Source organism: Otolemur garnettii, unplaced genomic scaffold (assembly GCF_000181295.1).
Source record: "Otolemur garnettii isolate 467f Iridium unplaced genomic scaffold, OtoGar3 scaffold00102, whole genome shotgun sequence".
NCBI lineage: Eukaryota > Metazoa > Chordata > Mammalia > Primates > Galagidae > Otolemur > Otolemur garnettii.
The window spans coordinates 165,746-181,241 of NW_003852497.1; the positions used below are offsets into that span (position 1 = coordinate 165,746).

The 15,496-nt window shown below is 41.0% G+C and overlaps 3 protein-coding genes across 3 annotated transcripts in view; 1 reads left to right on the forward strand and 2 right to left on the reverse strand.

The window, feature by feature from the left end:
- ADAM9 (ADAM metallopeptidase domain 9) overlaps positions 1-3,167 on the reverse strand; it is a 148,509-nt gene extending 145,342 nt beyond the window's left edge. The window contains exon 1 of the mRNA XM_003796278.3: positions 2,964-3,167. Within this exon, the coding sequence (XP_003796326.1) occupies positions 2,964-3,060 (97 nt within the window). The 5' untranslated portion in view covers positions 3,061-3,167. The remainder of the gene's footprint in view (positions 1-2,963) is intronic.
- Positions 3,168-3,574: 407 nt separating this feature from the next.
- On the forward strand, positions 3,575-10,195 carry TM2D2 (TM2 domain containing 2). The gene is made up of 4 exons (XM_003796279.3): positions 3,575-3,870; positions 4,685-4,772; positions 7,184-7,299; positions 8,860-10,195. Exons 1-4 carry the CDS (start codon positions 3,650-3,652, stop codon positions 9,071-9,073), a joined length of 639 nt encoding a protein of 212 aa, XP_003796327.1. The 5' UTR covers positions 3,575-3,649; the 3' UTR covers positions 9,074-10,195.
- A 1,740-nt stretch (positions 10,196-11,935) lies between these two features.
- HTRA4 (HtrA serine peptidase 4) overlaps positions 11,936-15,496 on the reverse strand; it is an 11,927-nt gene continuing 8,366 nt past the window's right edge. The window contains exon 8 of the mRNA XM_003796310.1: positions 11,936-12,101. Coding sequence (XP_003796358.1) covers positions 11,936-12,101 — 166 coding nt within the window. The remainder of the gene's footprint in view (positions 12,102-15,496) is intronic.

Consider the following 15,496-nt stretch of genomic DNA (forward strand, 5'->3'; position numbering starts at 1 on the left):
AAAAAAAAAAAAAAAAAAAGAAAACCCAACAACTCATTTTGTATATATTTCAATTATAAATGCTTTCTTTTTCACTTAAACCATCTTTAAATTTAAAAGAGAATTCTCCTACACACAAACATGTCAAATTCAAATAGTTTGCTGGTATCCAAAGTAGATTAGTACAGACTTAAGTTCTTACTGTATAGTTCATTTTACAGTGATTCACCATAATTGAACTTTTAAATTCACTTTCTTTAGAATGCCAGTCTTCGTTTAAAAACATTTCTAAGTCTACACATTGCATCCTAGTAACTACCTCAGAAAACCACAAGTTTCATACCTCATTCTTTGTTATTTTTTCACAATGATACAAAGTTACCTTTGTCAGCCCCAGTATTTTAAAAAAAAGGTTTATTGTAAGTCAGCTGTTTGAAAATTTTACTGCATTTCCTCCTTGACACATGTGATAAATGGTAGTAAAAATCCTACCAAAATCTACTAAAATCCATATGTGAGTGGTACTTACTGAGTCTTCAAATTCCTTTTCATTAGGGGAAAATTGTTTCAGTGCAAGTTTTAAACATCCTGTATTGCAAAAATTTAGTCAGCTGATTTTGAACTAACATTCCCTTGGGGAAACATGAGTTGACTCATTGCACACTGAGTACAAAATACAAAAGCCTCTTAACTGTTCTCCCAGCCTCCAGTCTCTCCCTTTTAGATTCTATCATGTGGTCGGTTTTCTTAACCAAAGATGCAGTTAAGTCACACCCTTACTTAAAAACCTTCACTGCCCAAAGAACTTCCTGCAGGGTAAAGTCCAAACCCCTTAGCTTGGCATAGAAGGTTCTACCTTCGTTTTATCTTCCATCCCTCCCTTTCATACAGATGGCCTGAAGTCATAATGACATTCTCAGCATTTCCTAACAAGTCCTTTTGCACACACCCCAAACTCTTGCAAAAACTATGTTCTACTTAGAATCTGTTCCTACCCTCACTTGAAAATTGTACCAAGATAGCCCAGTTTAATATCATTTTTATATAAATGATCCCCCAGCATCTCTCATATACATTTACCACATATGGTCACCTTCTGCCCCTCCACAAGCATTAAGCCTGATGTTTGTAGGAGTTCCATATAACACATGCTTAAGTGAGGAAATGGCCATAACCTGTTGAAGCCACTGCTAAAGACCTTAAGGATATCCTACCCTATATACAGGTATAATTAACATACACATTAATATTAAAAATACAGCCTTAGGCCGGGCAATCCCAGCACTCTGGAAGGCAGCCGTGGGTGGATCGCCTGAGCTCAGGAGTTGGAGACCAGCCTGAGCCAGAGCACAACCCCATCTCTAAAAATAGCTGTGCATTGTGGCAGGTGCCTGTAGCCCCAGCTACTCAGAAGGCTGAGGCAAGGGCATTCTGGATTGCTTGTGCCCCAGAATTTGAGGTTGCTATGAGCTATGACACCGGAGCACTCTACTCAGCACGACAAAGTGAGACTATCTAAATAAATAAATAAACAAATACTTGTTTTGTTATTGAGAGAGTCTCACTCTGTCACCCTAGGTAGAGTGCCATGTTGTCATAGCTTAAAGCAACCTCAAACTCTTAGGCTTAAGTGATTCTTTTGCCTCAGCCTCCAAAGTAGCTGAAACTACAGGCACTCACAACAACCGGCTATTTTTGGTGTTGTTGCTGTTATTGTTGGTTAGCAGGCCCAGGCCAGGTTCAAACCCACCAGCCCCCCCATAAAGAAAATAGTCTTATTTACATTGATGAACACACAAAATCACAGATTACTAAAATTCCAGATGTATAATCTACTTCACCTTATATATCAGTGAACGTCAACCATCTAGAATACCACAGGACAAATATTTTAAGAAGAAAATATTTGGCGGTTTCCTATTTAATTTTCCCACTGGGGCAATTATACTTAATTTTAAAAGAAGGCAAAGATAAAAAATGCAATTAGCTTCCTGAAAGTCAGCAGTCCAACACAGAAATCTTCTATCATCAACTTTGAATAATTCTCTAAGCAATGATTTGGTAAAAAGAAAAAAAAAAAATCCATTTCTCCATTATACTCTATCTCTGATAGAGAGCCATACAAACAATAATTAATAAAAAAGCCAACATAAACAAAGCAGGTGTTTCCAGCAAGAAGTGTTTACAATTTTTCTCCACTATGTTTGGGCATCTCCAATGTAAACATCTTATATTACATACTCAAGGGAAGTTTCACAATTCAAAAATGATTTCACGTAAGTGAATTCATTCTTACCATAATCCTGAGTTAAACAGAGCAGGGACTATCTGGATTTAAGAAACACGAACTCAGATAAAAGACCGATTGGCTATAAATATGTAGCGCCTCGCTTCCAAAAAAAAAGTGTTCTCAATACAACAAAAACGGCCGGAGAAAAATTAGCGCCCTCCCAACCTTTTATCCCATTCCCCTAATTCAGTTCTGTGGACCTGCTGGTGATTTTACTAATAAAATGACGGTCAAAATCTCAAATCAGGATAACTTAAAGCAAAACTTCCATCTTTCAGCCTCTTTCTAAGGGACATTAACTTCATAAGCAGAAACAAGCTGCTTTGCTCACAGCATTTTGAACTTGAAACAGCCTCCAGCGCGCACTCAGCCGCCAGGGCTCTCAGCCAACTCCGAGGTCAGAGCCGGACCCACAGCAGCCCCTGGGACGTCTGGAGGCACCCGGCTTTGCGCGCGATGGGGGTGGGGCGCAGAGCAAAAGGCCCTGCCAAGAGCGAGGCGGAGGAAATGGAAGCAGACAGGAGCCCAGAGCCAAGAGGGGTTCGGGGAGCCAGACGTGTGAGCACTGTCCACACAGGTCTGGAGCGGCTTCGCCTCCCGACCCCGGGTCTAGGGCCGGGAACCAAAGGTTAACGCCGAGCTCCCCAGCCCCAGGAAACAGCACTCCCAAAGGACGCCGGGGGCGGACACCCACCTGGCCGCGCCCCACCGAGGACTGGGCCCATCAGGCCAAACAACAGCAACCACTGGAAACGGCGGGTCCCAAAAGGCGACTCCGCGCCCGACCCCATCTTGGCCGATTCCGCAGGCTCCACTCAACAGTCGGTCGCCTCCGCCTCCACCTCTTCCATCATTTTCCTACCCAGCCGGGGCCCCAGAACTAGCCGGGAGGCGCGCGCCCGGGGGTGAGCACGCGCGCGGCAGTGACGTAACTTGGCCCGAAGTCCGAGCTCGCTCCCGACAACACGCTCCCTACGCTGACGTAGGGAAAAATCTAGTCCCCAGCGGCAAAATGAGATTTCTAAATCCGCTTCTACCACCCTTACTCTTCTGCCCCGCCCTGTCACTACCCGCCCCGCCCCCTCTGCCCCACGGCCCGCCCACTTTGATGATCTAGGGAAACCAACATTAGAGGAAGCACTCGGAGCAAAAGAGGAGGAGCGTCAGACTCAACAGAGGAATAGGGAAGGCGAAGCCCCGCCCCTTCGCTCAGCCCTTTCTGGTTGGTTGGGTGGGTGTGAGCGGAGGTTAGAGCTGCGCGCCCATTGGCTGTTCGGCAGCCAGGAGGGCGCCTACGCTAAGAGGCTGGACCTGGCAGGGTTGGGGTCGGCGGTGCCGGCCTGGGTTTGTGTTTGGGGAAGGTTGGCAACTACTAGGAAGATGGTGCTGGGTGGTTTCCCGGTGAGTTACTTACTTCTCTGCGGCCAGGCGGCTTTGCTGCTGGGGAATCTACTTCTGCTGCATTGTGTCTCTCGGAGCCACTCGCAAAATGCTACCGCCGAGCCGGAGCTCACATCCGCCGCCCACCCTGAGGTCTCCACCAGTGCTCCGAGCTGGGAATATGGCGATCCCCACTCTCCAGTCATCCTTTGCTCCTACCTGTAAGCGACCCGGCAGTCGAGGCTGGTGGATATGAAAATTGGGCCCGGGATATGTGGGTGTTGTGGGAAGGGGAGGAGGCTGCTTTTTGTTCACTCCATCGGAGGACCTGGTAGTCAATACGCAGGAGGTAAATATCGTGACAGGTTTCTCACTCCTCTCACCTATGCAGGGAAAAGCCTTGTGTGTCGGTGGCAGATCCTTTGGGATCCCAAAAGCGAAGAACTAGGGAGGAGTGACATCATATAGCCTCTGGAAGAAGGGTACGAGATTGTGCCTTCTCAGTCCTGCGCCCTTTAGCCAAAGAACAATTTGGTGGATTAATTAGGTGCCAGTACAGAGCGAGGCATAAATGGAGTAAACGACTTTTCTTTGCCTGCTAGGTACTTGATGTCTTAAAGGCAATATTCTTAACTGTTGTAGAGCCAAGGTATTTTTCACATCTTTTGTTGATCAATTAGGAAAAGGCGTATGGGAAATGCAAAGAGAACTGCGAATCCTTTAGCTTAAATTTTGCAGCACAAGCCTCATGGTGGTTTGCCTATTGAAGAGATAAAGCCATAGCATAAGTAGAACCTATGTAATAACAGAACCAGAAACACTTCCCTTCTCCAGTAAAAGGTTAATGGTTAATGTGGTGTGCTTCAGTCTAATTGACACCACCTCTTGGAAAAGGGTATGCAGGGTGAAACTGAACCCCAGAAAACTTGGTGAAGAAATATCTCTTGTCTGTTTTGATTACGTGCATGTAAAAAGTGATTTACAGAGATCATATATGATGATGATGATGATCATGATCTTACTGTTGAATTACAGACCTGATGAATTTATAGAATGTGAAGACCCAGTGGATCATGTTGGAAACATAACTGCATCCCAGGAACTTGGTTATGGTTGTCTCAAGGTGGGGTTTTGTTTTGTTGTATAAGCAAACTCTTTGCAAACTCTTGAGAAACAGTACTGGTTAAATGCTGTTACAGAAAAGTATAAGGGTATGAACTTACTTCTTAGAAGAATTTTGTCAGAATGACTGTTACTGGAAATTTCCTCCCTGTCCAGAGTCAGTGACTGACCGAGGCATATTCAGTTTCCTCATGAAAGAGCAATCTTTGTGCCAAAACCACCGAGGTACAGTGACCAACCTGTTTTTGGTTCCTTTCAACATTGAGATTGACAGATGTGAAGCTAAAATTTCACCCCAGCTTTCCAAGCCATGCACATTCCCGAAGGAAAAGAAAGTCTATGTACTTTCCAAAACCGATGATGGATTGGGCAGTATCTTTTTTTTATTTTTTTTTTGAGACAGAATCTCAAGCTGTCACCCTGGGTAGAATACCATGGTATCTTAGCTCAGGAACCTCCAACTCTTGGACTCAACTGTTCCTCTTCCCTCAGTTTTTCTATTTTTAATAGAGAAGGGGTCTTGCTTTTTGCTCAGGCTGGTCTTGAACTCAAGAGCTCAGGCAATCCACCCGCCTTGGCCTCCCAGAGTGCTAGGATTACAGGCATGAGCCACTGCAACAGGCCTGGGCAGTATATTTGTTACACGCACATTTGAGGCAGAGTTCCTCTTGCTGATAACCTTTCTTTTCACCAGGCAAGCAATTCCCTATTCCCTATGTCCTTAGGGAATAGTTGGGTCTGTGTGTATATGTGTTTGTAGGAGGTTAAAGTATTCCACAGGAGTGAGAGTGGCTTACTATTCCTATTCCTTTAGTAATAGTGGTTTCTTGGAATGGAATGATACCATTCATTTCCATTAATGTTAATAATAATATCTAAGGCTTATACACACTTCCTGGTCAGTCTCTCAGAAACCAGTGAAGTTTATGTATCTCTTTCCCTGCAGTGTACTCAACCATCATAGTATGTTACATAATGCACGTCTGGATTCAATCATGGTATTAACAGAATTGTGGGAAAACATTCAGTACTAAATAAAACAGAGATGAGACTTGGAGGGGTCAGGATGGGAGGAAGGTAGATGATGGGAGCTTGCTTGCTGGGTACAATGTATATTGCTTCAGTGATATATGCAGTAAAGGCCCTGACTTTATCACCATGCAATATATATCAACGTAACATATCAGACAGAGGAATAAACCTGACGGTAATGAGATTAAAAAGGCAACTTACTGATACCAGCTTTAGAAAAATATTTTAAACGTTAAGAAATTTTTTCCATTGATAATAAATAATAGAAGTTCGAATCAGCATTGTATAGAGATAACTCACTTTTACCTGTTTTAATTAAAAATTAAGTTTATCCTGGTTGAGTACAGTGGCTCACACCTGTAATCCTAGCACTCTGGGAGGCCAAGGCAGGAGGATAGCTTTACTGTAGGAGTTCAAGCCCAGCTTCAGCAAGAGGCAGACCCCCATCTCTTCTAAGAATAGAAAAACCAGCCAGGTACACTGCTCACCTATAATCCTAGCTGAGAGGCTAAGGCAGGAGCAGGGGGATTGCTTGCAGCCGGCTATGATGCTGCCATTGCACTCTACAACAGAGAGAGACTCTGCCTCAGAAAAAGAGAAAAAAAAAAACCCACTAAACTTATCCTATCAGGCATTCAAACTCTTACCTCACCCAGAAGTCTTACAGGACTGACAGCACTCAGGCACGTAAGTTCAGGGGGCATCCCTATTTCCCAGTCCCTTCCTTTTGAGTAACTCTACAACAGAAATATTAAGTGCCAATAAAACAATAAAGTGCCAATAAAAATGCATAGTTGTATTTTCTCTGCTAGAATTCAGTTAAGCAAAGGGTAAAAGCCCCAATTCTGAAATTTTTTGCTGCAATTTAAACTTACACTACAGTTGTACTATAGATGCCTGATAATCAGACATTTGTGGCCTAAATAAAGTCCTGAGACAATTGATATTCTGAGTTCTTACTTAATTATGTTAATTTATAAAGGATATAAAACAGACCTCTAATACACATTGACTTTTTGAAATACCCATCCCCAAATGTTCGGTTTTGTACTCTTTTTCCTATAAACATGGGATAATTAAAGCATTGTGTCTGTCTCTTCTACATGACATCTAATGAAATTATAGGGAGGATGAATATATTATTGAAGAAACCAATCATGAAGAAAAAAGCAGTTTATTTAAACAATGTACATTTAGGATGAACTAATCTAAAATCACTTCATGTCACTAAATTCCTTTCTTTTGAGCACAGCTTTACCTCAACCTTGTTAGAATAACTAAAGTCCTCAGGTAGCTTTTATTAAAGAATATAAAGATGTATTTTTGTGTTACTTGCTTTGGTGAGTTTGTTTTGTTTTGGTTTTGGTGGTTATTCCACAGTTCGGTGGACAGGCCTACAGTGATGTGGAACACACTTCTGTCCAGTGCCGGGCCTTAGATGGAATTGAGTGTGCCGGTTCTAGGACCTTCCTACGAGAAAATAAACCTTGCATAAAGTAAGTATTACGTTGAGTGGAGTAGTTGGTGACTGGATGGAGATAGAGCTATTTTCCTTATCCTCTTTGATGTGACACTTTAAGTGTTAAAGAGGACATGTGATCACTACCGTGCATAATCTACTGGCAAAGGCAGCATGTTTATAGTGAAGACAATGGATTTGAGATTAGAAGTCATAAGTTCTAAACATCTCCCTCACTAAGTGCCTTTGGAAAACTCGTAGTTTTCCTCCATCTATAAAAAGGAGTTGAGTAGGTGATTTAGCTCAGAAATTCCTATGCAAGGCATAAAATCCTGTGAAAATTGCCCTGGTATTTCAGGAATAAAGGTTTTATTATGAAAAGTGTAGATGGGCTCCTTACTCCAAAAATCAGTTTACCCTAAAGTTCAAAGATCAGGGTCATTTCTGTAAATTCTGCTTGACAGGACAGATTTACTGACACTGTTTGCTAATTGGAAGAGTCAGTGGCTATGTTCAGTGTTATTAAAGTAACTGCAACTGTGTCATCACAGTGTATAAGGACAGAAACCTTATGGAGAAGTCCTCACTGGTAGCTGCTACAATCAGCGGCAAAACTATATGGAGATCAAGTGTTCATTTAAGGACAATGCTTGCTTAGACAACTGCCCTCAGAGGAAGCCACCTTGGTCTCAGGAAAGGACCCTTTGTAGAGAAGAGTGAGAGACCAGATTCCACTCCTACCAAGATTCCCACTGTCAAAATGTGCTTCATAACTTCTCGCACAGTCCAACTCTGCAAAGGTCAATATTTGTTCTCTGAGGTCCTCCATATCTTAGCAAGTACTCTGTTGAGACCTTAGACCAACTACAGATTGTTGAGGGGGAAGGAAAATGGATGCTAAGAAGGGATGTGGTGAAAGGTTGTGCGTGTGTGTTTATTATAATCTTGAAATGGATGCTAAGAAGGGATATGGTGAAAGGTTGTGCATGTGTGTTTATTATAATCTTGACATCCTAAGAAACCTTTCTGATTAGGGAGAAACTGCCTCTTCTGAGGCTGAGGTTGTTTCTTAAGAGATAGCAAAGGGCCCTTCCAGGAGCATGTCTTTAGTACACAAACTAGTCCAGAGACATACTTCCGGTATCGAGCCTGTATACCACAGGAGACTATTCCTCTGCCTTAATCATTCCAGGACCAGGTGCCAGGCAACAAGGGACGACACCTGTTGCTTAGACTCTGCTAAAATTATTCAAAGTAGCCAATCCTAAATTATTTGCTTTGCCCTGCCCTGCCTTTCCTAGGAAACCCTCATAAAGGCAATGGCCTAAGCCTTCCCCTCTCTCCTGTCTTCTTACCACCATGGTGTCTTTCCCACCTGGTCCTGTGTTGTAGACTGTGCCTCATATCTCTAGAACCTATGGATGTAATAAACTTTTTTCTTCCTGAGCCTCCCCTGTGTCTCCTCTTGTGGCTACACCTGACAGACCATCTCATTAAAGAATACAAAGCAGAGGGTAAGAGGCCACCGAGGCACTGCTACACCATCTTTTCACTTAGGTTAAATTCATTAATTTTCCTTTTCATTCCTATTGTCTAGGTATACGGGACACTACTTCATAACCACTTTACTCTATTCCTTCTTCCTGGGATGTTTTGGAGTGGACCGTTTCTGTCTGGGGCACACTGGCACAGCAGTAGGGAAGCTGTTGACTCTCGGAGGACTTGGGATTTGGTGGTTCGTTGACCTTATTTTGCTTATTACTGGAGGGTTGATGCCAAGTGATGGCAGCAACTGGTGCACTGTTTACTAAAAAGAGCTGACCTCGGGGCCCAGGAAAGCAATGAAAGCTCTGTTTTCTGAATTCTTCTCTGCAGTTCTGATATCAGACCTGACCATTTGGAGGGAACCAGTTTGGTTAAAAAGGCTACTTTGAATTTTCAACCCAGATTTCACCCTTTCAGACCAGAAAAGCAAAGTGTGTTGTACCTTTCCTCATAATACAAAATATAAAGGATAGCGACCAACTCAGAAGCTGTGGAAGGGTTTCCATAGTCTTTATTTGTATGTACTTTTGTATCTTTGGTCCTTTAAAGCACATGGAGCTAACAGGATGAGTAAAGTGAATATCTTTATCCACAAGCCTTTTGTGACCCTGAGTCTTCATGCAGAGGAGACCTGAAGCTGAGTCAATGAAAACCTTGAAAACCTTCAGCAGAAGTAGACATGACCGGGGATTTTACCACACACTGAAATTCTAACTTTCCAAATTTAAATTGCACAATAAATTTTTCCAACCTGGAACGGTGCTGTATCAAGAGATAGAGTGAAACTCCAAATTGTGCTTGTTTTGCCATAAGGTTGGGATTTGAAATGAAACACTCTATTAATAAACCTCTGTTGTGTCACCATTGTTATGCTTCAAAAGCAGTATGTGCTGCGCTACACAATAATTTCTACATTTCAATTATGTTTTGAAAGACAACACAGTATCAGACATGTGTGAACTGAGCTATTCCTCTGGGCAGAATTGTCCTTTCAATAATTTAATATTTAACAGTTTGTAGAACCCATGTTGTGGGCGATAAAGATTTCATACAAATTTCTGTAAAACTATTCCTCATGATTAGGTAAGATAAAGTGAGAAGCCTCATGCCCTTAGAAAGAAATACACATTCCTACTTAAAGGGTATTGAATACTAGGGTAGAACTTGGATGTGATTTATGGGGGAAAAAACTGAACACATTCAGAACTCAGAATAAGCATGGTACGAAAAACTCACCATGGGCCATAGCAGTCAGAAAGAGATACAGCCAAGCTTTTCATTCCCATATCACAGGGAATAAAAGAAGCGCTCCAAATTACAAATAGTTTTAGAGATTATTTCCCATCCTTTACAATCTAAGTTGAAAGAACTATTACATGTAAAATAAAAAGTGGACTTTGTGGCTCGGCACCTGTGGCTCAAGTGGCTAAGGCACCAGCCATATACACCTAAGGTGGCGGGTTCAAATCCAGCCTGGCCCACCAAACACCGACAGCTGCAACCAAAAAAATAGCCGGGCGTTGTGGCGGGCGCCTGTGGTCCCAGCTACTTGGGAGGCTGAGGCGGGAGACTCGCTTGAGCCCAAGAGTTGGAGGTTGCTGTAAGCTGTGATGCCATGGCACTCTACCCAGGGGTATAGCTTGAGGCTCTGTCTCAAAAAAACAAGTGACTCTGTGGCCAAGTCAAACTAACAGTCTGCTATTCAAAATAACTTGCAAAGGCTAGAAACAATCAAAGTAGAACTACTCAAAGTTTATCTCATAATAATTGACTTTTAAGACCAAGAATCATGGTTGAAATAGTTTCCCTGGATATATTTTATCATTTCATAGCAGCTTTCATAATAACTTCTGCCTTATCATTCCTTATTAATATGATCACTGTTCTTATGTTATTAAAGGTGGCAATGGTGTAAAAAACGAATATAGATGGTTCCCGCCTATCTTGAAAGTTCTGTACCACACTAACCTTGATGTTGCTTATAATAGTAACAATTAGTAGACTTTTAATTCAGAAGCTCTATACCCTAAGGCAGTATATTTTAAATTGTCAGGGGTCATGAAGAAACTAGACTCTTTCCCCAGAAAATACACATATACATAAAAGTCTACATAGAATTTAAGGGGGCTCAAGGATGTCATACCTTTTTAAAAAAAATTTAAATCTTACCCAAAAGAAACCTTTAAACTTTATCATGTCATCCCACATCTTTTTTAAATCTCCTAATACTCAGAAACTGCGTCAAAAGTTGTTTTCCTTTTAAGAAAAGAACAAAAACCTTTGGCAACTCCAAAATTTGAAATCATTAATGTTGCCAGGAAAAAGAGCTTGGGTAAAAAGATAAACATCTGTAAATTATTAAAGAAGCCGTTTAACAGAAAAAGCCATCATCATCTATGGCATACCACCTTGAGTGTACCCAATCTCATCTGACCTCAGAGGCTAAGCAGGGTCAAATCTGGTTAGTACTTGTACAATAGAAGGAGCCCTTCCCGGAGTCTGAAAAGCTGTTGAAGACAAAAGTCGTTTCCATTGCTAGAGATAATTTGAGTATCTTTAGTAGTTGTGTGTGTGACCATCTGTAATTGTCAGTTGCAGTGTGACTTCTAAATGATGCCCTTCCTCTATATCCATAAACCCCAGCCGAATGTGATAAAACTTGAAAAACTCACTGACCAAAAGAGTATTCTAAAAAGAAATGATTACCTTTACACTCAGTGTGGGTTGTTGCTTAATATTTGATAGATGTATGTGTGTGTGTGTGTGTGTTATATCTAGTTTGTGGCTATAGAGGTTTTAAATACTACAGTGTCCCTCTGTCAAGGTTAAATTAGAAACTGTGACTGTTTTTTAGTTGCTTCCTATTTTTAAATAAAATTTTATCAGTTCCCCAGACTTGTAGCACCATGTCCTTCTTCCACTTAGTTGAGTAAGGCTTCTTAACAGCAACACAGCACTCTCTACCTAGTGATCCCTGATACATTGACACCACATGTGTGTGTTTGTGTTCAAAACATCCATATATGTATATATGAAAGAGATCCTAAAACCCCTTGCCATCTTTGCTAAATCTTCAATGCAAATACAAGTTTAGTTTTGTTAGGTAACCTCTCTTTAAAGCAAGATACTTAATTGATAATTTCAGGTGTGACTGTCAGGAACAAAATTTGACTTCCCCGATGAACAGTAATGGAAAGGGAATCATTGTTCTTAACAGCTTCAGTTACATCAGTCGTCGTGGTGACAGGTTGCCCATTTATGCTGACAATTACATCGTGGTCTCTCAACCCTGATCTAGAAAGGGAAAGAAAAAAGGACTATGAAACTGTAAGAAGAGTTTTTCTTATGTCACTACTGTTTTGCTGGCATAAACATACAGACCAGGAATCCAGAGATAGGTTCAATCCTTCCAAATCTGAGGGCTGTTCTAAGATAGGCTGCAAAATCACCTACAGGACAGCAGTCCGACTGACCTTTATAAAATTCATTTCCTATAAAAACTGTGTAAGAAGTTTACTCCTCCCACTTGTTGGATTTGGTTTTAATTTCTATTCATCTCCAACTTCTATTAACTTCAAGCATGCTCCTGGTCTTAGCAGCAAAAGTGAAAAGCCCAAGCTGTACATTTTTCCCCAGTTTTACTCTTGCCAGTTTGATTTGACAGTCCACACACTGTACGGGCCATCTTCACCTACAGTTTATTGGAGCTGGAACGTACACCTGAGCTGCATATAGAAGTTCTGCTTCCAGTAAATAAAAACAAAACAAAAAAAAAAAAAACCTGATTTTAAATATTTAAAGCTCTGGCTCTCAGCTCCCTTTCCCCAAAATTGTGATTATATTCCATGTCCTACATCATTGCCTCACGTTGAATATATTAATTAATACATTCTAGAAGAAAACACTTGCTCCAGATATGAAACAACTGCTATAACTACATAACCATGCTGATAATTTGTCTTAAAGGTGAAAATAGGCTGGAAGAAGAACATCAAATTATATGACTGCAGAAAGCGCCAATTTAAGAGAAATGGAAACCCCAAGGAAGACTGATAATGTGGAATTTTAAAAGATGTAGAAAAATTTAAAGCAAGAGGATACAAAGAGAAGCTTGAGTATAAAGCCAAAAGCAGGAAATGCATTTAGAACAAGGAGAGTTCAGGAAGATGACCTGAGACAAGTATGCACTAAGAATTCATAATATTAGTTCCATGAGTAGGAAAAAAGGCTAAAGTAGGATTTGATCCTGGGTCTTCCAGCTTGAAAACCCATCTTCTTGCCACTTTCACAAACCAAAAAGCAACCACAAAAGGAGGATCATAGAAGGGTCAAGCCAGGGTACATGTCCCTGCTATCTGACTTCCTGTGCAACTCTGCCAATTAATCTCTCCGGACCACAGATTCTTCCTCTGTAAAATGATCCCTACATCGTAAGATTGTAGGGGACTCAAACAAGCATGTAAAACACTTTAAATAGTGCCTCAGATGTAGTAAATAATTAGTGTAATAATTATTGTTATTAGGTGTATACTAGTGGTGACTCCTGGCAGCAATTCTCACATTTTAATGTACCTACAAACCACTTAGGGAATCTCGTTAAAAATGCAGATTCTGATAGTGAGGCCTGGGAGTCTGCATTTCTACCAAGCTCTAACTGCTGCTAATGCTACTGGTCTACAGACCAAATTTTGAATAGCAAGGACTTCACTGCAAGAAAACAACTTTGGCCTTGGACCAGAAGTTAAAAATAAGGAGCGGGGGAGGGTGGAGCAGGGCAGGAACCAGGAAAGTCTAGAAACAGCTTTAAAAGCCAAATTTAGTAACATGAGACCTAACACTTAGCTGTGCTGAACCATTAGTGCCCTGTGATTTCTTTCTCCCTAGTGAAAGAAGCATTGCCATAATCTGAAGAGATTGATGAGCTTTTGAAAAACAAGCAAAACAGTGAGAGAGGCAATGCAGAAATACAAGAGAGAAACCCCAGGACAATAATGTCTATAGGACAAGCCACCTCCTCCCTCAGTAGTATTAAATGTTTCATAACAGCAATGAAATCAGCTGGAGAACCTTCTTTGGGGGGCCGTTCTAGCTGTGACTTTATTACATAGGTCTTAGTTATGGCTTCTGATACTGTCACCCAGAGTTTTTTAAAAGAAGTTTTAAAATATATAAGAAATGTATTAAAACTTTAAGACTGAGGAGGTTGGATGGAGGGAGGGTAATCAGTGGGACCACACCTATGGTGCATTTTGCAAGGGCACATGTCAAATCTATTAAGAGTATAGGGCGGCGCCTGTGGCTCAAAAGGGTAGGGCGCTGGTCCCATATGGGTCCCATATGCTGGAGGTGGCGGGTTCAAACCCAGCCGTGGCCCAAAAAACAGCAAAAAAAAAAAAAAGTAGAGTATAAATGTCTTAACACAATAATTAAGTAAGTGGGGTGAAGACTATGTTAACCAGTTTGATGCAAGCATTACAAAGTGTATATAAAATCAGCACATTGTACCCCATAAATGCATTAATGTACACAGTTATGATTTGATTAAAAAAAAACTTTAACACTATGGATTCTTCCCATTCTTAATATTGTTATTAAACTTAGTTATTAATAACTAAGTATAACCAATAATTATAACTAATAATACTTATAAATTACTTAATAACTTAATAGTTATTAAGTAGTAAGTATTAATATTAAAAGGGTAGATTTAGAAATTCCTAAAAAAAATTAAACTTATGCTATTAACTCATCAGTTCTTCTTAGACTACAGAGAACCATCTTCCTTCTTCCAAAAAAAAAAAGTCTTTACAAGTAACAAGTCTAAATCTGTACCGTCTTATACAAATAGCCACATGTGTAACTGTAAATTTTATAGTAGCCACATTTAAAAAAAACAAAATTTTTTTTTTTGATACAGAGTCTCACTTGTCCCCCTTGGTAGAGTGGCCTACAGCACACAGCAACCTCAAACTCAGGCTCAAGTGATTCTCTTGTCTCAGCCTCCTAAGTAGCTGGGACTACACGCACGTACCACATGCCTGTCTATTTTTAGAGATGGGGTCTCACTCTGGCTCAGGCCGGTCTTCAACCTGTGAGCTCAGGCAATCTACCTGCTTCGGCCTCCCAGAGTGCTAGAATTACAGGCATGAGCCACCACGTCTGGCCTAAAAAATTTTTAAAACAATTAAAGTTTTGGGCAGTGCCTGTGGCTTAGGGAGTAGGGTGCCGGCCCCATATACCAAGGGTGGCAGGTTTGAGCCCAGCCCCAGCCAAACTGCAACCAAAAAATAGCCAGGCACTGTGGCAGGCACCTGTGGTCCCAGCTACTTGGGAGGCTGAGGCAAGAGAATTGCCTAAGCCCAGGAGTTGGAGGTTGCTGTGAGCTGTGATGCCATGGCACTCTACCGAGGGTAATAAAGTAAGACTCTGTCTCTACACATACACACACAAAAAAAAACAATTAAAGTTTTAATAATATATCTTAAGTAATACAGTAATAATATATCTTAAGTAATACAGTATATCTGAAATATTGTCACTTAAACATGTAATAAATATTTTTTAAATGTTTAATAGGTATTTTACAGTCTGTTACATAAATCAAAACAACACACATCCCCAATATGCTACTATAGAACATCTCAAACAATGCAATGGTTATGGTGAAATGCAGTCCTTCCAAAAAAAAA

Excerpts from the sequence above, each read along its gene's own strand:
- TM2D2 (XM_003796279.3), top strand. The coding sequence starts at position 3,650 with ATGGTGCTGGGTGGTTTCCCGGTGAGTTACTTACTTCTCTGCGGCCAG. Across the intron at positions 3,871-4,684 it reads GTCATCCTTTGCTCCTACCT|ACCTGATGAATTTATAGAAT; the intron begins GTAAGCGACCCG and ends GTTGAATTACAG. Across the intron at positions 7,300-8,859 it reads GAAAATAAACCTTGCATAAA|GTATACGGGACACTACTTCA; the intron begins GTAAGTATTACG and ends CCTATTGTCTAG.